The 26,435-nt window shown below is 40.4% G+C and overlaps 1 protein-coding gene across 3 annotated transcripts in view; it reads left to right on the forward strand.

Annotated features, from left to right (window-relative positions):
• Positions 1 to 26,435, forward strand: part of RASA3 (RAS p21 protein activator 3) — a 152,862-nt gene that overhangs the window by 94,309 nt on the left and 32,118 nt on the right. For all 3 annotated transcript variants that reach the window (XM_059493761.1, XM_059493759.1, XM_059493760.1), the window contains 2 exons: positions 1,804 to 1,880; positions 24,836 to 24,916. In XM_059493761.1, coding sequence (XP_059349744.1) covers positions 1,804 to 1,880; positions 24,836 to 24,916 — 158 coding nt within the window. The remainder of the gene's footprint in view (positions 1 to 1,803; positions 1,881 to 24,835; positions 24,917 to 26,435) is intronic.

Genomic DNA, 26,435 nt, shown 5'->3' on the forward strand with positions numbered 1-26,435 from the left:
CCTGTGAACTCACCCTCCATATCAGCAGGAGCTGATGGAAAAGGAAGTGTTCAGCAGTTGAATTGGCACTCCTTCAGCTTGTTCCTTGAAAAGGGGTCCTACCCTTCCACAGAAGGTTGTGCTAATAAGCATAGCTGCTTCTATGAACGACCCTGAAATATATTTGCTAATGGAAATGTTTTGAATAATCAATACATGCTGCTTCAGAATTGCCAAACCTCCAGATTTTTTCTCAGAAAAAAGAAAGCATTATAGCCTCCTAATGCAGGACTGAGCCTAGACTCAATCCCTGCTCCAAAGGAGGAATTCTCTCTGAGCAGGATGAAGTCACTTTTTCAGTTTTCAGTAAAATGAACTTTTTCTTTTGTTCTGTTGCATTGTCTAATCTTTCCTGCTTGTAAACTCTGCAGACCTACTACAATAAAAGATTCCGGTTATTATTACAGTAGTTCTGTTAATACTAAAAATATAGATTTCTTTCTTACAAACTGTCAGTCAAAGATCACGGCAATTCTCTGTTTCTGTGGTACATGTAATTCATTATAGGTTGACCTTCTTGTTGATTAGATTAACTTTTGATCCTATGATACTGATTTATTGCAGTTTTCCATCTTCCCTTTGCAAAATGAATTATCTGGTATTTTGTAAACCCAGCTAATGCCATTTCTCAGGAGTGAATTTATTCAGCTGAATCTTTATGTTTTGCATAATAGTATAATTGATTTGGGAAAAAGTATTCTGTTTATGTAAGAGTAACCTTTTCTGTAAAATAAGCCTGAAAGCATGTTACTGTAGCCTTATTTCAAGGTATTTGAGTTTTTAACTGGGAGTAAAACACTGGAAGGTGTTTTGGGAATACATGTAGGCTGCTGGTCCCAGTGATCCCATGACCTCTGTTTTGCTGTAGGAAGCTTGGAGTCACTCTTGGAGCAGCTGACCATTTTCAGAGCTTTCACAAGAGAAAGACAAAAGCTACAAGAAAAAATGGCTTTTTAGCCCATGAGAGGCATCACAATCATTTTATGCTTAATGTAGCTAGGAAAATGCGTGAAATACTGCTGATTTTTAAATATCTTTTTTTCAACCTAATTTCTGAAATGAGGAGCTTTCATTTTATTCAGTCTGTTATTCAGGTTGAGCAAATGGCCAGTTTGCTCTCAGGCTCATCTGAGTGCATTGAAGCATTCTTTCCTGAGAAGGAAACATTTATTTAAGACTAGCAAAAATATTTCTATAAAAACACTTGTATACCTTGGTACTTTGTGATGGTAAGGACTTGAGCACTGTGTAACAGTAGATACTGTGAATGCTAGCAACATGATTGAACATTTTTAATGTGTCTTTTTAATAGTTGTTTGATATACTTTTATTGATACCTGTCTTACAGTTTATATTGCTTAATACATTTTATTTTTATAATGTTTAAAACATGTAGAGGTTAATTTATAAGATACTTCTGTGATATAATTTTTAACAATAGTGTTGCAGATACTTGCTTAATATTTAAAATGCTAATTACAACTTCAGCATAACATTTCTGTGTCAGACCATAGACACTCCATATCCTTCAATCAGTTCAGCTTATAATATAATGGTGGGAATTATGCACCCAAATTTAAGTTGAATGAATACTAGTTGGGATTTTCTGGCAGTAGAAAGACCTCAGCTATACAGCTCTTATTTAATCTTTAGGCTTCTCCTGGAATTACTTGCACAAACTGGCTTGCTTTGGTTGAAGTTGGAATGGTGTGAGTGCCTATGGATAAAACTAACATTTCCTGTGGTGTTTTTGGTGTGTTTCAGGGGAAGGTCCACCTGGAGCTGAGACTGAGTGAAGTCATAACAGACACTGGTGTTGTCTGCCACAAGCTCGCAACTCGGTAGGACTTGAAATATAGCTGTGAAGTTATGAGAAACAGACTGATTGCAAACAGTCTGCAGTGCTGAATTTAAAAATAGTTGGAGGAATCAACACATTTAGTTGAACATTGAATGTTCCTAATCAGAAATATCCCTATGAGTTTATAGCATGTGAGTTTTTTTCATTTTCCCTTTCCCTCCCTCTATGTAATTTTCTTCCTAATAACCTTAAATGTTAATAATTTCCTTACCCAATTTAGTCATGGCATAAATACCAAAAAGACATCAAAGGGTAATATTTATGTCCTTCTAGTTTGCATTAAGGACCTTACCAGCTAAGTAAATTTGTAGCACAGCTTGTGTGGTGAGAGTGCTACAGAGCTGACTTAAAACAAAAGTTTGCTATCTCTTACTAAGGCAGCCTCAGAATCAGCCATCTGGTCTCATTCAAGTTGGAACAGAGATGACACAGGACTCAAATGGCAGTAAAGATTTCTCTATCCTGTGGGGAGGAGTCTTCAAGACCGCTGCTCTCAGGCCACACCAAAGCCTTTCACGTTACCCCAGAAGCAGTGGCAGAGCTGGTTTGCCTCTGTGAGGAATGCTTTGTGTTCTCTGGCAGAAGAGCTGTCAAAATCACACTGCTGGCATCATACACTTCTGTGTCAGTCATGTCAATATGAGAAATGCTGTGCTAGGGAAGTTCTGACCAGCCCAATTTTCAGCCCAGTATTTAGTATCATTTTGTTGCTGCCTTTGCTAAGGCTTTGTCCTGGTAGTCTTTACATCTGGGATCTGTTACCAAATGCAGGTGACCCATATGGTGACCTCCATCACTGTAGGCCCACTCTTGATATGAGGATGGGCTGGGGTAAGTGGTCCTGCCTGCCTGTGCATGTACCCTCTGGCCATGCAGGTCCTACCAGAGGTAGGTACATTTGACCTCCTCCTCTGCAGCAGGTACATTTGACCTCTTCCTCTCCACAGTCTGCTCTCATGAGGCAGGGGATAGTCTGCTGCTGTGAAGGCTCTGAGCTCCAGTGAACTTGTCAACCAGGGCACAGTGCTCCTGGAACACAGCTAAACCTCTTTGAGAACAAAAATTGCCATGTCAGTATAGCTGTGCACCACCTGGAGGGCCCAGCCTTCCTCTAGCTGCTGCCTGAGGACTCTCATTGTGTCATTCTCCATTGCACAATTTGAATATGACCAGGTGATGATGGTCACACACATACTGAGAAATCAGAGCTCAAACCTGTATCTACCAAGTCCTAGGCTGGCATCTTTTAAGTGTTGCTTGTATTGCTATTGGTCCTAAGGCTTTGTGGGACAAGGGGAAGTAGAAGGTGGGAAAAGGCAATTTCTGTGTTAGAAAGGGTGAATATGTGTGGAACATACAGGACAGTGAGTTTATCACTGAGCTTGGACTTTCCTTGAAGCATGCCTGGAGGATTATGTGTTTAGACAGGGAAAGGAGCACAGTTGTCCTGGTTACCACCATGAGGTTTTGGGTTTTTTTGCTTTGGCCTTTCTGAAAGTGTATAATGCACTCCTTAGATGTGATACAGCCACAGAGCCTTCTGTCCTTATCCTTTGAACCCTAATTGTGGGTTGAAATCCTGTGATATCCGTGGCTCTGCAAACATAGATTAACTGAAATGCCCTTCTGCTCCCATCTGTTTTGAATAGTTAGGAGGTATACTGAAGGACCTTCAGAAGTGTTTGCCTGTGTTTGTTTTATTTTGAGAGAGTATGCCATGCCACAGCCAGCTGTCTTTTAAAGGTTTTGTCTTCGGTTAAGTGGGGCCCTGTAAAATTATAGTACCAATGGATTTTTCAGTGAACTTCCTGAAATGCTGGAAATAGGTGTCTGAAAAGCTCCTTCTTGATATGCAATACATGCAGCTTCTTGCTTCATGAATAGCAGTAAGGCAATGACTACATTAACAGTGTGATTTCCAAGCTTTTTCATTTGGCTAGACAGGTTTTAAATACTTATTCAGATTTTTGCTTATATATTCTCTATTTGAAGACTATTTCATTAACTTGCTACAATGCAGATAAAAAAAAACTTCAGTTGCTTTGTGAAGCATTCTGTAACCATGATTTGCTAGGTATTGTTCAGTGTATTAGCTGCAATGTGTAGAAAAATCACAGGGTTTTAGCCACTGAATCACAATGAGTTCAGGTGTCTTAGAAACAAAATTTGAAAATCAGAGTTCAAGCAATCTTTTGTCTGCTGAAACTGTTCTTTCCCTTTGCCACCTTCTCTTTGATATCTGACCTGGACACTCTGCTTTGTCTAGTTTCCACATTTTTTTGTTGTTTGAGTGGTGAAAGTAGTGCTTAGCAGTTCAAATAAGAGAATTGGGAAAGAAGAATGTTTCTAGATTATGTCGTTCCACAGGATTGATGCAGGATTTCATGGCTGTCTGTCTTAGCTGTGAGAAAGAAGAAGGGAAAGATGAAGGGGAGTGTTTACATCATGGGATAAAAAAAAGCACTTCAGAATGTAGTCCAGCATTTTCTTCATGCCACACTGCTTGCTTCAGGAAGGTCTGAACTGCAGTTCTTAACATTTTTCCACATGATCTGAAATCTCTTGCAGGTTTGTTCACAGACATCTTGGTTCTAGCGCTTCAGCCTGTAAGAAAAGTGGGGTAATTAAGCAATGCTTAGCCAAATGTCTTTGTAGCTGGAATTTGCCAGTGAGGAGAGCAGCAAAGGCAGGAGAGGCAGAGCCTTTGTTAGAGGTGGGTCAGGAGTGCAAAGCAGAGACTAGGTGTTCTAGGGAAGTGCAGGTTCCAATTGAGTGTTGTGAAAATCACTGATTTTCTTATGAATATCTCGTGGATGTTACAGTGAGCCAATAAGGCTGTAAAAATATGAGCAAGAATCTAGAATCACTTCATCTTCAAAACTGACTTGTTCTGGTGAATCTAATGCTTGTCTTGTAAACTTCCTTGACTTTGTTTTAAATGAAGCATTTAGCTGCAGAGATGAGCACTACCCTGCAAACTCCCTCATACATGTAACTGGTTGAACAGTTCAGGTTTGCAGGGAGAACAAAAGCTGCATCCAGTGGGAAGCTGTTTAAAAATACCTTAGAGACACTTGCTTAAGTCCCAGAGTAGTGCTTGTTTTCAAAGACCACACATGTTGGCTAAATGAACACCTGGCCCAATTAGGAAACTTTTTACCTCTCCAGAAGGTAAAAAAGATATGAGCTTACCCATAGGTCTTTTTCAGTGTGCCCTCTGAGCCTGTTCACATTGCTGCCACCTCTGCATTCCAGAAAGCCTGGAAAGCAGCTGGGGCTGAGCCAGCCCTCAGTCCTGTGGAGCATGCTGTGAAGTCAGCTGGATGAATGGATGGAAAAATTCATCTGAATGGAAGGGCAAATTAAAATATTTAAGTGCTGAGCTCTTGAACATTAAGTAGTAGATTATTAAAAAATGCAAAAGGCAAGTGTGCTTCCTTAGCCCCTGCAGAGGAAGCAAAAAATTCAGTTCAAAACCAGTTACCTAATAGCTTCTCCTTAAGAAGCATTCAGTACTTTCATTTAGTCTTAAACCACTAAGCTGTTGTGCTTCATCACAGGCCGTGGTCTCAGCCAGCTGCTACAGCACAATCTCCTGGGCTGAATCCCTGCACAAGAGATTAAAAGGAGAAGCATTAGTGGATTTAAGTTGCATTGACAGTACAGATGTAGGCACCACACTCACACTGCTTGTGTCCCCCAGCAACTTCTTCTGTCATACTCTGTAAGAACCACAGCTCTCTCTTGGGATGCTCCTTCTGGGAAAGGTTTGCTACTTGTGGGCGTCCCTTGTGGGACCTGGTACAAAACCTGGTGGTCCTTGTAACTGACCCCCATCAGTCTCCTGTATCCCAGTTACAGGACTTGGGATGCAGGCTCTTGATGTGTATGTTCACACCATACAGGGAGATGAGATGTGCAGCCTGCTGACCACAGACCCTTGCCCGAGTATGTCAGATAAAAAACAACAGGTATGGACTTGGTGGTTTGGGACCTTCCTCTAGCTGCACTTGTACTGAACACTGTTGTGCCATGTAGTGAGTCACCTTGAGTGCTGGGAAAAAGAAAGTCTTAGTAGGTCTGGCTTCTCTCCTTTTTGTCTTTTACTCACAAAAGATCTTGCACTGTGTTCCTCCTCAATTTTACAGTCACAGCCTTCCTGGCCCTCTGCACAGTCAGCCACTGCTTGTTGTGACTAGCAACATCTGGCCTCACTGGCTGTGAGGTGAAGCCTCTCTCCTGTTTGTCACCCGCCAGAAATCTATCTGTAATTTTATGAAGATTTTTAAGATAGGCCGTGGAAGGAAGTGGTCAAGACTTTTCCATGCTTCTGGCTGTTTGTGTCCATACACACCCCTTTGTGCTGACACACAGCTTTTGGCAGCTGCTTGAGCCCTGTTGTATTTTTTTTTTCCCTCATGCTTTTTAAGCTGAAACAGGCCTTAATCCTTTGTATCGTGGAACTGCACTTTTCTTTTTATGTAATGCAGAAGAAGGAAAATGACCAGGGAGAGATTCTCTTTCTGCAGCCATGCTGGGTGGAGGTGTTTGAGCTGTCATGAACAGTGTGTGTCTAGCCATATTGCATGAATACATCTTAAAATCAATGGTATGTACTTTTCCCTGAACTTTTTTTTATGAGCCACCACTTCCCATGTACAGAAACCTTTCCTGCTTTACAACCAAAGTACTTGGAAAGGATCCCTAGACTTTTTGTAAACCTTTCCCCACCATTGCTAGAGCAGGTTTTGGGCAATGTATTTGTGTTTAGCACAGAAGGGTGGTTCCCCAAAGGCTTTAAGGCCTCTGGGCTGTCCGGACAACTTTGTCTCATCTGTCAGAGCCACACAGGCAAGGAACAGCAGATAGGTGCATTTGTATTTATTTAATAAAGAGGAGGGCTCCTGTAGATAGCTTTGTAGCAATCTGCAGGCTTTGCTGTGGTTAAGCTACTAGAGGCAACATTTAGAGGCAGTGTTCTGTATTTAGCAAGATGACATCTTGCAGCATGCCTGAAGGAACAGGCCACTGAACTCCTGTTGAAAGTCAGAGTGAGCTGGGAGCCTGGCTCCCTGATCATCCTCTGAGAATTCCAGCATGTGTATGTAATTAGTCACATTTAAATGTCTGTATTTATTCGCTGTCCCCAGCTGCTCCTTCAAGTATTGTCTTATGTCTTGTCTCTTAGTTTTAAAAAAGCTTGGAAACATCTGCTTTGGAGAGCTCACCCCTCCTCTCCTCTGCTTCTTTTTTCTCCCACCCAGTAAATCTATATAGCTAAATAACAACATCTGTGCTTCAGAGGCTACTGCTGTCTTTCACATGTAGTAACACACTTATCCAGTAAGTAATTCGTAAGTCTACAAATACATTATCAATGCTGAAATTTTATTTGGAAAGTGAAGCTTTTGTAGCTCTGGTATGGAAGATGTGGCTGCTCTGCATTAATTTATGAATTAAATCCTGTGCAGCTCTTTTGAGGGCTCCACAAGATGTATTCCGACCATGTGGAACAAAGCTGAATGGGCAGTTTACAACAGCAGGCAGGAGAGGAGACAATAAGTAGGTATGACATCCCCAAGATCAATGCTTCAGGGATTGTTAAAAGAACAGTGACTGATCTGTGGGCTTTAAAAGCTTTCTGAAGACAAAGAGGGAGGTAAGGAAGAAGGTTTCATTTGTCAGGTGTGGTTAAAGCAGAAAGTCTCTGCCTAGGCGTGGGAGTCCTGGGACTTGGTGGTGCTTCCCTTGCCTTCCCTGCCATGGGAGTAGAGCACAGAGCATGCAGTGAGCAGCATCCGACCTTCCTCTCTGATGGCTCACATTATAGATCTGAACTTCCTTGTCCATGAGCATTGCTGCTCACTGGTTGACAATCACTGCCCTAAAGCAGATTGACTTTATGTAACTGTTTAAAAGTCTCTTATGCAATATGATGTTTCTAAGGTTAAGGTAAATGATGGCTTTGTTTTGAAAATTTCAGCGCTCAGCCTTTTTGTTTTGTTGGCCACAGCTCATGAAGGGCAAAGTTACATATATCAGGTCTGGTTGGAAGGCTGAGATAATGGCCATTCCTGCTTTTGGATCAGCAGTCTGGATCCTCATCTAAAGCACTAGAGGAAAACATGGTTTTGTCTGGTGCAGGTCTGCTGTTTCCTCCTGTGATTGCAAAAAGTATTTTCTTTTTCCAGATTGGAGCTGGTGTTCCACCAAAGATCCAGCAGCAACCTGGAGTTGTTTCTTCATGGAAGCAATGTTTTGTTGCTGTGTGAGGCTGTAATGCTCAGTCTCAGGCTTTTGATGGTTGTGTTGATGTGGTGCAGGGCTGCAGCTCCTGTTGGAGGTCAGAGGAGGCCAGAACTGGCAGTGGCTGCTTTTCCTGTCATGTTGCATCTCTTGGTACTATGCCTACATCCAGAATGGGTCCTTGAGCCACCCAGCCCTCTTGGGTTTGCTGCTTCCAGTTTAGAGAATATACATTTATGTTGCTTTAGTAAAGTTTCCATTCCACTGCAGAGACATGCAGCCAGCTTTGAACTCCCCTCAGGGTCAAATGAAGCTTATTTTCATGCCTAAAAGATAATCAATTAGGGGAAAAAAGGTATTGCTAACTACAAGAAGGCCGGTTTAATGTATGCATCAATCAGGTGAACTCACAGTATTTTGAAAAATTTCAACCTCTGTTTGCTCCTGGGAAGGAATGCTAATGAAGGCATGAAGTAGTTTCATGGCTTCATTTTGAATAAACTCATGCATCCATTAAATGTGTTACAATCTCCTTTCTCTGGAGAGCATGCCCTGCATCAAGCTGCACCTTTTCCTGCAGGATTGCATCTTGATCATGCTTTTCATCTGGTGTGGGTTTCATAACAAACTGATGGGGAGAAAATGCTCAGAGGTTAAATCACATAGCATCTGGTACTTTTTTTTATCATGAAGTGCTGCAATGCTGTGGGTTTTGAGAGTACAGAGGAGAAGAAAGAAGAGAGATGTATCTTTATAAGGCTTTAACATAGTACATAAATTTTTTCTTTTTTCCTCCCAGCTCTCATAACACTGAGTTCATCACTGTCTCTGCTGTGCTTCTCCATCCCCACCATAGCCTCTGTTGACTGTTTTGTAGCCTAAATCAAATTTCAACTGTTCTCCATTAAACCTCTGACATATAGAAGTACTGTCTTCTGCTGCTGCTGTGTTTCCCACTAAATGAAGTTTGTTTCACACTTCTTTGCTTTTGTATTCAATGCTTCTTCAGTGCTTCTCCTCCATTAATGAAATTCTTTATGCAAATCACATACAAGTATTATTTTATCTGTAACCCAATCAACAGCAACTTCAATTAGACTCTTCTCTAGCAGAACATACTTTAAAGTGCTCACCATTTTGAGATTGGATAGTCATCACATGATTCTGGAATAGGTATAAAACTTGGTTTGTAATTAAAGACTCAAATGTAAGTCTTAAGCCGTTCTGTTTTAGCAGTAAATGCTGCTGTGTAGATAATGTGACAGTACTTCCTGTTTTACACAGAGTATGCACAGACTGGGATTATAAATGGAGGCAAATTATTCAAGCATAAATCCTAATGGTAAATTATTTTATTTCTAAATGTGCTCGAGGTCAGTGTTAGGGTGCTTCAGGGGCATTAGAGAACATTCCTATAGTGCCAGTGTAAAAGGTGTGTGGATTTTGAGAACTGTGAATTGTTATCACCTTCAGTAGGCTGTCAGTGCCCCAAATGTCTGCAGTTTTTCCTTCACTGATGTCCTTTAATGATGATCAGCTGGAAAAGTTGAATTACATTTGAGATAGGGCCCCAGGAAAAACCAGCTAGCTGTGTTGCAATGTGACCTATATCAAAAGGTTCTTCCCTTTGGAGTACAAGGTGTTTCACATAATACAGGGGTGAGCTTGCACCCTGTTTCATTCTGAGTGACTCTTGGGATTTCTACAGCTTCTGTTGCAGGCACCATCTGAAACCAGTGGAGGAGTTTCTAAAGGAGCAGTGTGATGAGGCACAAAGATTACGGTTGTCTCTGCAAATTTTTAAACTGTTGCTCCAAGAGCAGCACTTGCCAACATGATATTTAAGTAGCAGAATGGAGCTAGGGACAGACATCAAGGTAGGATGGAAATAGGGGAAGCTGGAGGGTAGAGAGGAAGTTGCAGGGCCCCAAGTGTTGAGGTTGGACGATTTCTTTTTTGTTGTGCTTCTCTGTTTTGTTTCAGATATAAGGAAAGTAGAGACATGGTACACAATACCTAGGAAACACTTGTCATTAACTTCATTGTTCACAGAAGGACGTGTTGAGAGGAAGTTATTGCAAAAAGTCATACAGTGATGTGGCAATAATGAGAAAGTATCTCTTGCCCTACTCCATCTGGAATCATGTTTGTGCTTCTGGGCACATTATTGTACTGAGAATGCAACTAGTTATGTGCTATGACTGAGTACTTTCCAGAATCCACAGTGCTAAAATCACCTGGTGTCAACTGTATGTCCCCCTACTTGTCTGTCTTGGTGTAAACCTTTGACTTGGATGCCATTTTTTGGGATTTCAGTAAGAGTCAATTGTGGAAAAACTCATCTGTTTTGCTAGTTGTATATTTGTAACGTAAAAAGCACTTGTGAGTCAGATTAAAAATCTTTCAATACACATTGTTAATTTAACAGCACTTTGAAACCTGTCATTTTCACTGTCCCATTCCTTTCTGCCATACAAGGTAGATTGCTAGTTTATCTAATAGTTTTGTTCTCATAAACCCTAAGAGAAAAGGGAAATACTCTGAAAGAAATTGCATTGAGCACAGAAATTGTCAAGGATGCTGTGCTTTTGGAGGCAGTAATTTCTGCAATTAATTTGAACTTATTTTACTGTTGACTTGCTTCCAAGCTGATGGTTTTGTAATAATTTCATACAAGCTTCAAACAGAGGCAACAATTCAGCTAGACTGTATCCACCTGCAGATATACTTGCTGTGTATGGTTTTACCCTTTTAGTTATTTGACAGTCTCTGCTGATTTGTCCAGTTTTGTGCCCCACCAGCCCAAACATCATGTTTGTAAAAGGTGGCACAGTGTGACAGCAGACTCACTATTTATGTGCTTTTCAGTCAGAAGCTGCTGAGAACTGCTGTGTGCAGCCCTTTCCTCCCTAGGGACATCCTGGGTTGCTTTCTTCTCTGCATAGCCATTGAGTTTAATAAAATTAGTAGAACTGGAGTATCTTTTGAAATCTCTACCACTTATTCAAATTCTGTGGAAAACGCCAACTGATTAAAAAAAAAATCATCAGCAGGAGATTGATTGACAAATACAGACAAAGCATTTTCTCTTAAGCTTCTCTCTTTAGGAGACTGGGCTAAAAAGCATGCTGTTAAACTCAGAAGTGTTCATGGAACAGCTACAGGAAAAATAGAAGAGCTGGTAAATATATCTTAGAGTGAGTGACTGCTGGATTTATGCAAGAAAAACTTTGATGACACCAAGCTGGGGAGGAGTGTTGATCTGCTGGAGGGTAGGAGGGCTCTGCAGAGGGACCTGGGCAGGCTGGATCCATGGGCTGAATTCAATGATATAAGCCACACCTTGAGTCCTGTATCCAGTTCTGGGCTCCTCAGCTTAGGAAGGACCTTGAGGTGCTGGAGTGTGCCCAGAGGAGGGCAGTGAAGCTGATGAAGGCTCTGGAGAGCACATCCTGTGAGGAATGGCTGAGGGAGCTGGGGTTGTTCAGCCTGGAGAGGAGGAGGCTCAGAGGGGACCTTCTCACTCCCTACAAACACCTGAAAGGAGGCTGTGGCCAGGTGGGGGTTGGCTTTTCCTCCCAGACAACAAGTGACAGGCACAGGTCTTAAGCTGTGCCAGGGGAGGATTAAGCTGGATATTAGGAAGAAATTCTTCACAGAAAAGGTGATTGGGCATTGGAAAAGGTTTCCCAGGGAGGTGGTGGAGTCACCATCCCTGGAGGTGTTTAAGAAAAGACTGGATGTGGCACTGAGTACAATGGTCTGATTGGCAGGGTGGTGTTAAGTGATGAGTTGGACTTGATGATCTCAGAGGTCTTTTTCAACCTAGCTGATCCTGTGAAATCTCAGTATGCACATTATTTAGAAGAGTCCTTCTGAATGTATGGTTACTTATTCCTACTGTGAGTGATAACCAATGTTTGGAAGCTCAAGAGACTAGTGGGAAACAAGTAGTAAAACCATTGGGGGTGGGGAGTTTGTTTGTTTGTTTTTTGTCATGATCATTAATCAGCAAACAATTTCATGTGGAAAATTTTGAGGATATTTTAATAGTTGTGATTCCTTTGAGTTAAGCCTTGATTGCTCTTCAGAAATGTGCTCTCAAGATGAAGCAATCATGAACTTGTTGCACAAATTTAGTAGGTGTGAGCTTTCATCACTGTCTTAAAAGAGGCCAGAATGTGATCCCAAAGATCCCTTTTCATCCCAAACTATGAGAATAAACATAACATCAATATAAATTCTCTCTGCAATAATTGGAATTAAAAAGCTGATATGGGCTTCTAATTACAGCTGGTTATATCAACATGCCTATCTGACTTTGCCCTAATTTGCATCTTTTTTTTTTCTAAGATGAAGTGACAAGCCACTAAAAACTTCAATAAAGAGCACTTTACATTGCTTTTCACCTCTAGAGGCTTTGTGCTGTACAAGCAATGGTATAACCACCACTTGGTAAAGCACATTCTTCTTTGGATGGGATGTCATAGGTTTTAACTAAACCTATGACATGACCAACCTTTCAGAGCAGAAAGTCAAATGGGACAGTGTGCCAGGGGAAATTGTTTACAATTTGTGTAATGCTTTGTTCCTGGTAGGGGCTACCAGGTTTAACGTTCAGATGTGCTTTTGTTGTGCAGGTAATCACAGCTGGTGCCTTTTCCTGTCAAACAGGTCAAAGGGATTTTGTATCCCATTAGAAGTCTGTGGCTTCCTCTCCAGGCACCTTCTGGGTTTTGCTCCATAGGTGTTTTCCTAACATCTTAAAACTTGTGGAAAGTCTTAAGAGCCTGGTGCTTTACAGTTGTAGCATTGCAGAGGATGATGCTTTATTAAGGAAGTTTCACTGCTAATGGAAGATTTTGTCTGCAGGACCTACTTGCTTTGGTGTTGCTACAGAATGGCCACAAAATATCCTTCATGGGATTTCTGTATTACATTCATAGTTTGATCCTTCAGGCACAGAACACTATTGCACATCTCCTTGTAGGACCAGAGGAATTATTCAAATTAGGCAAGTCACCATCCTGTGACAGCTGTTTTTGAAATAAATGGTTTATGAATCCTGTTTGATCTCTTCTTTTGCCAAGTCAGGGACATTGGTAAGGGCTTTTCACTTAATTTCATAGGAAAGTGTATTGCAAAATGTACATTTTGATCCTTATGATGCTTGTGCTTCTTTGATGGGGCTTTGAGCAGCTTGCTTTAGTGAAGGGCATCCTTGCCCATTGCAGGGGAGTTGGAACTTCATAATCTTTAAGGACTCCCCAACCCAAACTATTCAATATCTCTATCTGCACTTTTCATTTCAGGTAAATGAAAGTTAACAAGCCTGATCTGTACGTTGCAATTTGATTTACTAAAGAAGACTCTCCACAGACTTGGTGTATCTGGTTTAAATTGAATGTTTCTGGTTTGAGTTAGGTTTCGTTCTTTAAAATAAAGGGCAGGTTTTGAGGATATAATGCCTTGATTTCCATATTAAATACTGTGTGCTTTTTGTTTTTTGCCTCCTGTGTTTGATTACTGCATTGTCCATAATTACAATGAGATACATTGACATCTTTTTAGATATTTAAATCCTGACAGAATCAAGTTATTAATATTATTTTGTGAATTCTAGTTGGAGAGCATTTTTATGTTCACTGTGACACAATTTGTATAACTTTAGCCCAATTCTCTTATCACAGCAAATCCAGTGTATCAGCGTTACTTTGGAACTTAGTTGGCAACATAACTGCCATTGGGTCTCGGCAGGGCTAATGAATCAACTTAATTTGAATTCCATTATGAAAGTATTGCAAAATGTAGCAAAGATCACTACCCTTTAATAAGAACTATTGTTAATCAAGATCCCAGATTGTCTGATGATTTACGTAAACATAATCAAGAGTTTTTCTGAGTTGTTTCAAGTTGAGTTTTTTAAAGCATTAAAGGTTCTGCTTACCTCAGGTGCGCCAAGGCATTCTCATTGCAGGGGATTGTAGCCTCTGTGAAGTGTTTGGAGGCACCTTTGATTGCTTTGTAGTTCCACAGGTAATTACTTCTTTTCTTTATAAATTACAACCTATTTTTGTGTTGCTTTCACTTAGAAAGGTGTATTTCTTACTACACCTAATTAAACTTTGTTACTACATCTAATTAAACACATGGTGTGAAAACCTATATGGAGGAGTATTCAAGAATTTATTTAGTAGAGAAATCAGTATACTTGGACTGGGTAGGGATGAGAAGAAGCTGGCTGGGTTTACATTCTGTTGGTGCTACAGCTTTCATTAAACCATCTCATTCCCTTGTGTTCCCTTCCTGTGCATCCCCTATCACCCAAAAGATGCTTCTCAGCTGATGCATTCTCTTGGCCCAAGAGTTGTGTGTTGTTGGGCCCTGTGGTTCAAATGTGTCATGGCATGTGATTTAGATGCTGTTTTCCAATCCTAGATGCTGTTTTCCAATCTGCTGTGCTTCATGTTCTCCCAGTTGTTCCAGGTATTTGGCAGTTCAGGCCACTCACCAGCATGTCTAAATTTTTATTTAAAATACTACTGTCTATGGCCAGCCTGGGATATCTGTTTGACATGACCATACTCAGCATTTGGGAGGAAACTCTTGCTCACCAGCTAGGTAGGAAAGCCCTAGGATGGGCTGCTTCTGTTTCTCTCTTTTGTTTCTCAGAGTTTAATACCCCCACTCTCGCATACCCACACCTACCCACTCCCCACCAGGGTGCCTATTTCCTTCTCTCTGTCATAAATTCTTTAAAGCTTCTGCTTTTAGCCTTTTCCTTACCTTTTACTTCATAATCAGATTCCTGCCAGTAGACTCAAAAGCTTTTGGGTGATTTCTTTAACTTTTACTCTGCCATGTATCACACTGTCTTAGGGATGAGTGTCAGTTATTCCTGATTATAATAGCTTCCTGATTGTAAGGTATTCCTTACTAGCATAGCTTCTTCATTTTGTCTTCCTTCTTGTCATATGAGTATCAAACATCTAATAGTTGCAGATGCTTCTGGCCTCTGCTGGCTGGTGGAGGGGAGAAGTCAGGACATGTTCCTGCAGCTTGTTTTGTTTGCTTATGTGCTCATGTATGTACACAGTGACATGCAAGTGCTGCCTGAAAGGAGAGACTGTGCTGTGTGCCCACAGCTCCTTCCTGGGAGCAGGTTAAACTTGGACAGGTCTCAAGTCAGAAATCACTGCAGTTTTCTTTCCATAAAACCTGTATTTCCCATACAGATAACTGAGACAAGTATACCTTTCCAAGCAAATAAAAATGACATGGGAGATTTTTGTGCCATGGTCTGGCTTCATTATTTAGCCATAACGGCCTTTCTGCCTCTCACTCCCATGGTGCCTTTTGGTATTCTTTCTTTTCTTATCAGCCTGTACAGACAGGATCTCATTGCCTCCATTTAGGATTGCCACAGGCAGCTCAGCTAAAGCTGCTGGCTGGGCTCTAATCATTTGCTGTGCATTGTAATTGTTGCTGTTTTGTGCTTCACTCCTTTTGCATTTCTCACCATGCTGCATTTACATGAGGGCTTCTGCAACTGCCTCGATGCGTTGACCCGTTCCTTGGCTTCCTGCCATACTACATGAAATTCAAATTTCTTCACTTGCCCCTGCAAGAATCAATATAGTACCATCATTAAGCATATTCCATTACAATTTTTATATACTACTTGCTTTGATTTAACTTGTACCTGCATCTTTTGTCTTCTCTGAATATCAGCATGTACTAGAAATAACTTCTGCCTGCTTAGCCTTTCTCTTTTCTCTCCTGTTAAGTTCTTGTTCCCTGTTAATAGCTGGGGTTGCCAGTCTGAGACCAAGGCAGAAGGAAATGATGATGTCAGTGCCAGGAATAGTCACTAAATCAGTGTAGAGCAAAATTTCAGTGAGCCTGTGTCTCTGCTTAAAGCCTCAAGGCACTGTCATAGAGGATAATTTAATCATTTTTTAATATTGACATAACTGAAGAGTTTTCTGAAGAGGCTTTTACGAAGCTCCTGTAATTGGCTCATAAACTGGCTTTAACTACTAATGGATTAACTCCTTGTGGGAACAGGTTGGCTGTCACCCACTTTTTAGTCTGCTCTCTTTAGTACAGAGTACAGATGGTACTCTGTGTGCTTTTAAAGGTCTTTCTAGAGTGGGTATTGGAAAGCAATTGAGATGGTTTGAGCTGTAGTATGGAGGACAGTTCCCATATTAATAGCAGAAAAAAAGTCTGGTTTTAAACTTCTAAGAAATGTAGATGTTTAATGACATGAGAAGTTTGCAGTTTATTTGAAGTAATACTGGTTTTAGGGATGCATATGTGTTGACAGTATTTCTTCCTTCTATTTAATGAAGTAGGGGTTTTGCATTGGATGTAGTTGTATTGTAATACCTGTAATAGGATTTGATAGAATGGGGAAGTAGGGGCTGTGCTCATTAGCTTTCACTTGTTTTCTATATGTTATTTGTTGGCTTTGTATGAGTATTTGTCCCTGTTTTGCTGTAAAATACATGGGAAAGAAATTTTTGCTTGATCTAAGACACTAGCAGTTAATTCCTTTTCCTTTGCTCTCTCACAAGGAAATCACCATTGCCAGCCTTGTGTTAACAAGAGTTGTGTGTGTGTGTGACAGAAATTTTCTGCTTACAGAACTTTTTTTGTGCTTAAGACCAAAAGCTAATCTGCATGCTGCATGGAGCTGCAAAAATAGTCGTAGGTCAGCTTGGGAAGGAATATGTTCAGGGTAACATGGGTTTAAGAACATCTTTAAATTTGTTGGACTATGATGATTTTCATCTGAACTGGAAATGGGGAAGAAAAAGTAGAGCTTACATGCGATTGCAGCTGTAATCTGAGTTTCAAGATTTCTATTGTGCTTTTGTCATTGAGGCTTTGGGGAGTATTCTAAAAGCGAAAAAACCAAAACAGTTGCCTGCACAGCCTATTCCTCTGATGTCCTTAAGGTTGATCAAAATGGGAGTAGTTTTGAGTGTATAAATATATTTTGTATATAAATGTTTCAGAGTCAATGCCTCAAATACTGCAAAAATCTTTATTCTGAGAGAATACACGTGGAGTAAATTGCTGGTCCAGGTGAAGTGCATTTGTCTGAATGAGGCAGGGTTTCATTTAGTGCCACAGATCTTTGTGGCAGAATGAGTTGCCACATGAAGGTGAAAATAGCTCCAGTTAACTGTTAATCCTCTCAAATGTTAAGGAGATGGCAAGTGTTTATTTTTGCTTTATAAGACAGAACTTGTTTGTTCACCAAAATAAACTCAAAAGGAGGGAGGGTATTATCCAGACACGATAGTGTACTGCTGAAGTTCCTCAAGGGGAACAGTTTTCCTGGAGGGGCAGTGAGAGTGGTGGGAGGCTAGACTGGAGACCAGCAGTGTGGATGAGGACTGGATAAAAACACTGGTTTCAATTTTCCTGGAGAGATGAAATAATGTAATGGGAAAATGTCTTAAAATCATTATGGTAAAGCAAGTATTGATGTATTTTGTTCAGTATGGCTTTATCTTCTTGGACATTGTTCCATCCTTTCCTTTCCCTGGTTCGTTCTGCCATGGTGGCATGGTCAGTGGTCACCAGACACTACCCAGTGCTGTAACATTTTCTGTCTGTGTGGGACATAACTTGAAGGTGAACCAGGACACATCATTGCAGGCAATTCCCAGGATGTGAGAACTGCTATCAGAGGAAATTGGTCTGTTCCCAGTACAAAACAACATTCAGGTGAGAAGAATAGTAGGAAATCTTGTTTTGGTACAAATAGATCACTTCCAAAAGTCAAGGAATAGGGACTTTTGAAACAATCTTTTACTGGAGTTCACTTACTGGGAGTGGGCATGATCCTTTGGCCTCAGATGATCATCCAGAGGACAAGGACTTGATTCAGTATGTGTATTCCATAGTCTTAGCCTCCTCACTCCCTGGGGACATGGACAAGTTAAAGTCATAGTGTGAATTGGTAAGAAATTTTGAGAGGGTTGGGATGTAATAATTCTAGTAGTTTTGATGATAAAGGCAGAGTGGAATTAAAAACCAAGATTGAGAAAACTGTAAGAATTTTTGTCTTACTCCAGAAGAAACTGGCCACTTCATCAACCTCTTGACAAAAAAGGGTTGTGTGTGTATGTTAAATCCTCAGTGGACATCCAGTAGATTACTTTGTGGAAGTGGAGGGGAAGTGCAGGGCTTGTCTGAAGGTGCACAAACAGATGGAGCATTTGGTCAGACTCAGGCCAGGATACTGACTCTGAGTCTGGCTAGGACATGAAGAATGATGAGAGCAGTCATACAGTGACACACTCTCCTGGCCTCTGAAAATTTATGATTCAGGGAAATTCTGAGCTAGACATGGTACCTTTCTGCTTATTAATGGTGAATGTACTTTGTCTGAATTACAGACAAACCCCTCTGAAACATGTGAGTATAACTGGTTTATTAAGGCTGTAATAAAAGGAATAAGAAGGAGGCCTGGCAATAATTCTGCTTGCAGTGGAAGGTGTCAGTCAGTTCTCTGGTCTGAGAGCAGCTGCCATGTGCCCACCCTGGTGTGAGGTGTGCCAAGGTGCACATGGAAGTCCATCATGCGGCCTTACAGCAAAGTTCCTCCTAAACCACTGGGAATGAGAAGGGAGCTCAGCTTGTGGTGCAAAGCTGCACCAAAAGAAAAGAGCATTCAGGAATGATCTGAATATTGCAAGGAAGGGACACCACCTCTTTGCTGTTAGACAAAAAGACTGGACTGTTCTATTATGAAGTTACAGAGTAATAGCTTTATTTTATGCTTCATGAGAAGTCCAGTCACAAGGAGAGAGTATTTAGAGGTGTTCTGTTATCTCTGCAAGACAAAGTACTCAGGATAGAGCATATGTTAAAAGATGACTCTAGTGAGTAGAAAAGAAAAATTGGGAAGGAGAAAAAGAGAGTGAGAGAGCTAAAAGAGAGTGAGAAGAAGCTAAGTCATATACCCAGCTCTGGGAAATCTACTTTATCAAACAAGTACTTAGCATAAGCCAAAGATGCATTGTTTTGATGTTAGTTCTGACAAATCTACCACAAGTTTGCTTTTAAGTTGGTATTTGTCTGGTCAGGCTTACCTCACAAAGTACTGAGTGTTCAAGTAATGATTAGATCACTAGAGCAAGCAGGGAGGAAGTCTCTTGTCTTTAAAATTATGCAGAGCAGAACCTGAGTATGGCCAAAAAATGTTCATATGAGGTGGAATGAAGTCTCAAGATAAAGAAATGAAAGAGAGGTGGAAAAAGTGAAGGCTGGAAATAGAGGAATGACAAGATAGATGAGCAAACTTGCTAATTATCTATATTGATCTCAGAAACCAAGCAATTAAAATATATGGTGCAGTGATAGAAAGCAATTGTATTGAAAAAATGATGTATTTATTTTCTCTTGAGAAATCACAGTGAGAAAACTGTCTGATTTGAGAAGGAGAATGGGAATGGTGTGCTGGTCCCCACTCTAAGCTGAAAGTGGGGAAACAACTGTGCCTGAATTGGTACACTGTAGTGATTTATTCTGGAAAAACAGTGAATACCCGTATGAGTTTTAAGAGCAACAGTGTCCCTTCTGGTTTCTTTTTTTGGTCTGTTTTTGCCTTGGCTGTCCATTCTGACACACAAGGAGGCTGATGACACATGTGCATCTTGAACTAATCACAAAGCCTGTAATTCCTAAACAATTTTGGGAGTTCCTGGGCAGGAGCATGGAATGCCTGTGGGCTTGGATCATTCTGATGTTGCTCACCTGTGTTAAGGCTGATTTTGAGTATGTTTGTGTAGGGGCTGTGTCAGAGATTACAGCCTCCAGTGCTGAGTTGGCAACCCAGAGGAAATGCCTGTACTGTCAGATATGAGCTACTCAGTCTTTGTTGAAAAATCTGTTCATGTTTTTTCAAGACTTTCTGCTCCTGCCACCCTCTCAGCTTCTGTAGACACAAGGGCATGTTTATGATATGTTTAGGTTTTTGAGGTTTTCTCTTACGCACTGGGAATTTTCCATAGCTTATTTACTCTTCTGAAGGTTTGGTCATGAACCATATTGAAAACTGAACTGCCTTGTTTCTTGAAACCTATTAATTTTATAAACCACAAGCAAAATACAGTGAGGCAGCTGCATTGAGAGTTTTCTCCTATGACCCAGCACTAACCTTAGCTCTGCCCAGCCAGGCAAGCTGTGAGGGATGGCTCATTCTGCCCCAGCTGGGCTCCAGACAGCTAATGGTGAGAAATCACCAGTTGGGTAGACAAGATTCTGGCAGCCACCAGACATTTTTTTTTTCTCTGAGGTCTAATGGGTTGACTTGTAATTCTTGAATAATTTTGATTGTCAGGGCTCTTTTTCATTATTCTAGTACATGTAAGTTAAGTTTATTCTGCAGATGACTAGAGCAGGGGCATTTTATTTTTACTGGCTTTGTTCACTGCTTCCCACTATGCCCCTCTTTCCCAAGATCATACCCTTATTACACTTTTTTTTTCTTTTTCATCTAATCCAGATATGAACTGTCAGTCTAAGTAATGTGATGGCCTTGTGGCATAGTTGAGATTCCATTTTATTGTCTCTGAGAAGCTGACATTTTGTTCTAGCTCTTTCCTTGCTTGCCAGGTAAAGCCAATGTTTTGGTACAAGGCTGGGAGAGAGGAGCAGTAATTGACTTAGCAACTTTCCCATGACTGAAGAAAATGGCTGTAACAAAAGCAGCCCTGACATTACAGTATCCTGTAGCTAAGGAGAGTGTTCTAACATGAGTCAAACAGACCTGTGCATTGTTGAATTTTATTGTTTCCTCTCATAATGCTTTATAAGAAACAAGAACCAGAATGATTGTCTCTCCAAACACAGCCTTCCTTCCTCAGAATCCTAAGTCTTCAGTCTTTTGCCTGATTTCTTCAACATTCTTAAACAATAACTGCTTTTAAATTACCTAAAAGGCTTGTGATACAGTCTGTTGGTGTCTGTTTCCTGTTTTCCCACATTTTGTTTCTTTCAAGGTTGCTTTTGCTTTCCTTATTCCAGAAGTACACAAAGAAGCATCTTACTCTTAAGTCATCATGACTGCACAAGAACATTTGTGTATTTTGTTTTATTCTTTTTTCCTTTTGTTTTTGCTTTTTCCCCAGAGAACAGAACAACTACCCTACTGTGTAAAATGCCCCTCTAGTCTAGCCTAGTACTGATGCTCTCTGGTGAGTGATACTTCAAGTGTTGTGATTGCTCCAGTGTTGCACCCTTCCTGATCACCAATTTGGGATTTCCTGAGCTGAAGGAGGCTTCTGGACCATTAAGCTTTAATAGCTGCCAACAAACCTCTGCTCCATGAGTTTCTGTAGTGCTGATTTTAATCCACATATTCTTTCAGCCTTTACAACACTGTGTGGCAATAAATTTTGCAATTTCATTGTGTAGAAAAAGTACTTCCTTTTGTTTATTTTTAAACCTTCTGTCTGGTAATTTCATTATGTGCCCCTTAGTTCTTATTTTGTGAGGAAATGTTCTTCACACCATTCATGATTTTGTAAGCTGTTTGTGGATGGATAACTTCTGTTTTCTGAGCTGGAGAGTACAGCCCTGGGAGAGCTATGGGTGGTTAGAAGCCATCTGTTGTTGTTCTCCATGTGTTCTGGAGAGCACACACAATTCAAATTATAGGTGCCCATTGATTTACATTGCTGTGTTCTCTCCAAGCAGCTGGTGATACTGCTTGCCTTTTTAACCATTGCTGATGATGGATGTGATAACACAGGACTACCCACAATAAAAATCTTCAATTCTTCTATGTGGCAATATTAGAATAGATCCTGTCATTGTACATGTATACAGTTAGGATATACATATTTTTTGCTTGGATGAGTTTGCACTTTTCATCATTTAACTTCATCTGTGATGTTTTTTATTTTCTGTTTTGATTGTGTAGTGATTTGCAAACTCTGTATGTCCTCGAGTGTAGATTATGCTCTCTCTAGGATCACTTTCTATTTTCTACACACTCTGGAAAGAACTGCTTTTACTAAAACAGGAGTCATAGTCTCTCTGGCCACATGCTCTGACTGTTTAAATTTCACATAGTTCTTCTCTTATGGATGAGAGCTCGCTTGGAATCCATTCATCAGCAGCAGAAAATTGGCAGACTGCTATAAAGTCATTGAGTTACTATTTCATTTTAAGGAGTTTCCAGACTGCTTTAAGGAAGCACTGGAACACAGGAGTTTGGTTTGACACTGACACTTGGTGTACAATTGTTCTGTTAGATAGGAATGTGTTCACGCCACATCTGCAATCCTAAAAGAATTACCAGTAGTCCTGCTGTGGCTCACTGGGCAAGTGTTTCTGCTGTGAATGTGGTCTTGTGGTCCTACTAGAGCAAAGACCCCTGGAAGGAAACTGGTCTGTCCTTTACTTGTAAGAAAATCAAGCTGCACCTGCCTCTCCATAAAAACTTTCTGCTGGTGCTTACTGGTTTTTCCTCCTGCACTGACAGATACTCTGTCAGAACGCTACAGTGTAAAATTACATGTTCTTTCTGTTCACATCTGCCCCTTTTAAATTTAAAAAGTGGCATTTCCCTTACAATTTTGAGTATTTGTATTACTACATGTGCAAAAAAAAAGCTTATTCTACACTTTTTCTGTAAGGTAAGCTAGGTGAATTTGGAGTAGGATTTGACTGCTTGCAAGCAGGCATCTGGTCTATTTATGAGGCCTCTGAGAGATGTGGAGCTGTCAAATTTGTGTTTTTCATGGGTACCTCCTGCCTATGTGGAGCAGCATCAAGGGATGGTGGAAGAAACTAAGACATCTCAAATGGCACTGTATGCATTGCATTGAGGCAGCCAAATCATGTGTTTTGTGTGTTGTTTGATGCTGAGGGTTCCTGAAGCTTACACCATGGATTTCCAGCTGGTGCTGGGATAGAATCTGTGGCTGGAATTTCACTGTTTGTGTTGTAGCACTTTGTAATATCAGATATAATCTTAAACTACATGGCTTTGGAGGTTTCTACATTCTGTCTCTGTGGATGGTGAACTTGTTGTGAAATAATTGAAGTCCAGAGATAAAAGCAGCACATAGCCTGTGCAATCTAGGCTTTTCCTAAATCTCTCTGTTGTTTTGATCTATGATTCCACTTGCATATCCAGAAAACACAACAGAATTTTGTACTAGTGTTAATGAATTTTTGTTCTAGTGTTAGTTGGCAGTGAGGAGTCAGCTAGGTGAGGGCTGTGCAATTGGGAAGCTTGTGACTTGGTGCATTACTGGGGGCTGTCTGTATTGAAAGACAGCTACCTAGCCTTCATTCTGAGGGGCCATGGGTAGGACAATTCAGCTAGCAATGTAATGTATTGTTTCAGCTACCTGTGTGTGCCCCTTAGTGTGGTGCTCAGTGTTCTTCTACTTGTAGTGCTCTCTGAACCTGTCTAGGTTGTGCCTTCTCTGGTACAAAAATGATGCCTGTATTGATGCAGAATATTACTTATTTTCTCCTTTTATGGAGGGTAAGTAATAACAGGCCTGTAGTTAAACTGTATTTAAAGTCTACACTATATGTAACCAAATAATTTGCCTTGTGGATGAAATTGTGGAGCACTATCTGGTACTGAATTGTTCTCTATCACTTATCCTTACATTCTTTTACATTGAAATTGCCATCACTGAAAACAGTAAAATGGCTATTACTTTGCATGTGATGTTACAGCACCCAGAATTTTGCATGATACTTCACATTGCAATGATGGTACTGCTCACTTGCCCAGAGAGCTTTGTGGTTTGTCTTCACTGAAACTTTCCAGTGAAAATTGTGCAAATACATCAGCCCAGCAGGTTACCTGTTGGAAGCAGAACTTGTTGCTGGAGGGAGAGTTCTAGAAACTGGCTTGTCTGTCTGTGTTTCCAGCTGGTGCTGCATTCCTCAGTAGGTTTTAACTTCTGAAACATGCAGCATTTTTTTCAGTTTTTGGGGGTAGTTGTGTTGGGTTTTTTCTACTTCTTTTTTTCTTCCCCAAAGAGATGTTGAAATGAGAGTGCAGAATTGCAGCTTTCCCACCATTGTATGCAGCAAACCCCAGTTTGTTCCATTTTTTCCCTCCAATGTCTCTGTTACTACCTGAGTGCAGAGCTGCTGAATATTTAGGATGGCTGTGTTATATGTCCTGGTCTGTAATTAACACAACTTTATAAATAAGCCCATGCCAAATTTTGCAAAAGCACTGAGGTCTTCATGAATGTTATTTTGAGAAATTATTTAGCTGCTTCTGGGATCTGTCTGTGTGGGTTTTTTCTTATATTTCTCTTACAGAATAAATTCTGGTTATGTATTTTGGTGAATAAATTGTCACAGAATTTTAAAGTGCTGACAGCTCCCATCTTGACAGCAGACTCCCACTTCATGAACCTTAAATTGCTGTGCTTGCATAATAAAAATCCTTTGAGTTAAGGCTTTGCAGTAATTTAACAGTATTTTTGACCCTTATTAAAGTTAGTATTTAAGAACAGAATGTGTTGTCAAGTTCAAGTATAAATTAAATGTTTCTGCTTAGTGACATTTAAATTCCCTAGTGTAAAGTGTTGTGAAAAAAACCCTATGAACATGCTTCAGTTTTATTTTCCCTCCAGCTTCTTTCCATTAAATTAATGTATTTGTCTTCATTTTCTTCTTTTCTAGAGTTTTGGAGTGCCAAGGGCTGCCCATTGTGAACGGGCAATGTGATCCCTATGCCACTGTTACCTTAGCAGGACCTTCCAGGCAAGTATTGCACATTCAAGGGCTTCCCTTTTATAAGGGTGGTTTCTGTTTCCTTTGTCTATTAGAAATTTGCTTTCTCCTATGGACAGCTGGGAGTATTTAGACACTGCTAGAATATGTTAAATGTTGGGGTGGGTGTGTGTATGAGCTACTGAATTATGCTAGAGTAAGTGATTTGAGACTTGTTTCAGTTTTGATTTATGTAAAGATCTGAATAATTTGAATATCCCAGAGTATATAATTTGTGGTTAGTCTTAATTTATGCATCTTCTCACCTCACAGTTGGAGGCCAGTTTTTGAGCAAATTCATTGCCTAATTTTGGGCAGGGTGGAAGAGAAATGTGAATACATCAACATCTTGCCGAGTATGCACGTTTGCATGTGAATATTTAAGAGTGTCTTCACTTTCAAGGTGTGACAAATTAATATGTATGTCAAAAACCCTCAATGGCTCAGTCCTTATATATAATTTGATATATGCAGACATTATATCATGGATAAAATTTGGAATGAGGTTTTAGTGATGAGATTCTGCATGATACTTTTCAGTTCAAATTTGGGATTCAATTTTCCCATCTGTTATGAAAATTTTCTCTGCTGTTGGATGTCGCTGGTTTTTCTGCTTATCTAGTCATCTTTTATGTCTGTGTCATTTTAGAAACAAAACAGCTCTGCTGTGACCTCAAAGAATCAAATTTGGTGGCATGGGTTATTAATGATGTTTTACAACAATTTGTTGCAAATACTATAAATAAGAAGCATTTTTGACAAATATTTACCTCGCATGTAGAGAAGTCTTTGAGCCTGTCTGTATTCTGCATCTTTGTCTAGGTGTGTTGTGCCTTATCTCCATTAATGGAATTGTGTATTTGACTTGTGCAATTCATTTTAAGGTTGTAACTTGTTTCAAATGACTGGCTGGGTGTCTATTATTGAAACAGTAAGGAGACTGATTGACTAACTCTTAAATGTCTGAATTTACCTTTGTCTGCTTCCCTATGCCCCCAGTCTGAATAATGTGTGACTCTTGATAATGTACTTCCTTCAGAATAAGGAGCCTAGCCTTATCCTATTCCTATCTGGGTTTTGGTGGGGGGAGAAGGCTTGCTTCCTATCTCCAGCAAGCAGCATGCAGCTTATTCCCATTCACTGCTTTGTAATTGCTCAATAATTGTGCTGCCTTAATCACCTCCCGTTCTACATCCTGCTTCCCAGTCCCCTCCCAGATGGGTTTATCAGTAAAGAGGCTGATTGGCAAGTGTGACTGATGAGATGGGGTTGGCAATCTGTGCTGTGTCCTGGAGGAGATTAGTGTCTCTTATCTCTCAGCTTCTCCTAGGAATAGTGGGATATTCTTAATCTGTACATCATTCTCCTCTCTGGATTTTCCAGTGCCTCTCATTTTAGAGTAGGAAAGCTGCTTTATTCAGCTGCAATTATGCAATGACAAGCATAAAAATTTCAGCAAAAATGCTGCTGTTTATTATGTGATTTGTACTTAGAGTCAGCAGACTTCCTG

This window comes from Ammospiza nelsoni, chromosome 2 (assembly GCF_027579445.1).
Source record: "Ammospiza nelsoni isolate bAmmNel1 chromosome 2, bAmmNel1.pri, whole genome shotgun sequence".
NCBI lineage: Eukaryota > Metazoa > Chordata > Aves > Passeriformes > Passerellidae > Ammospiza > Ammospiza nelsoni.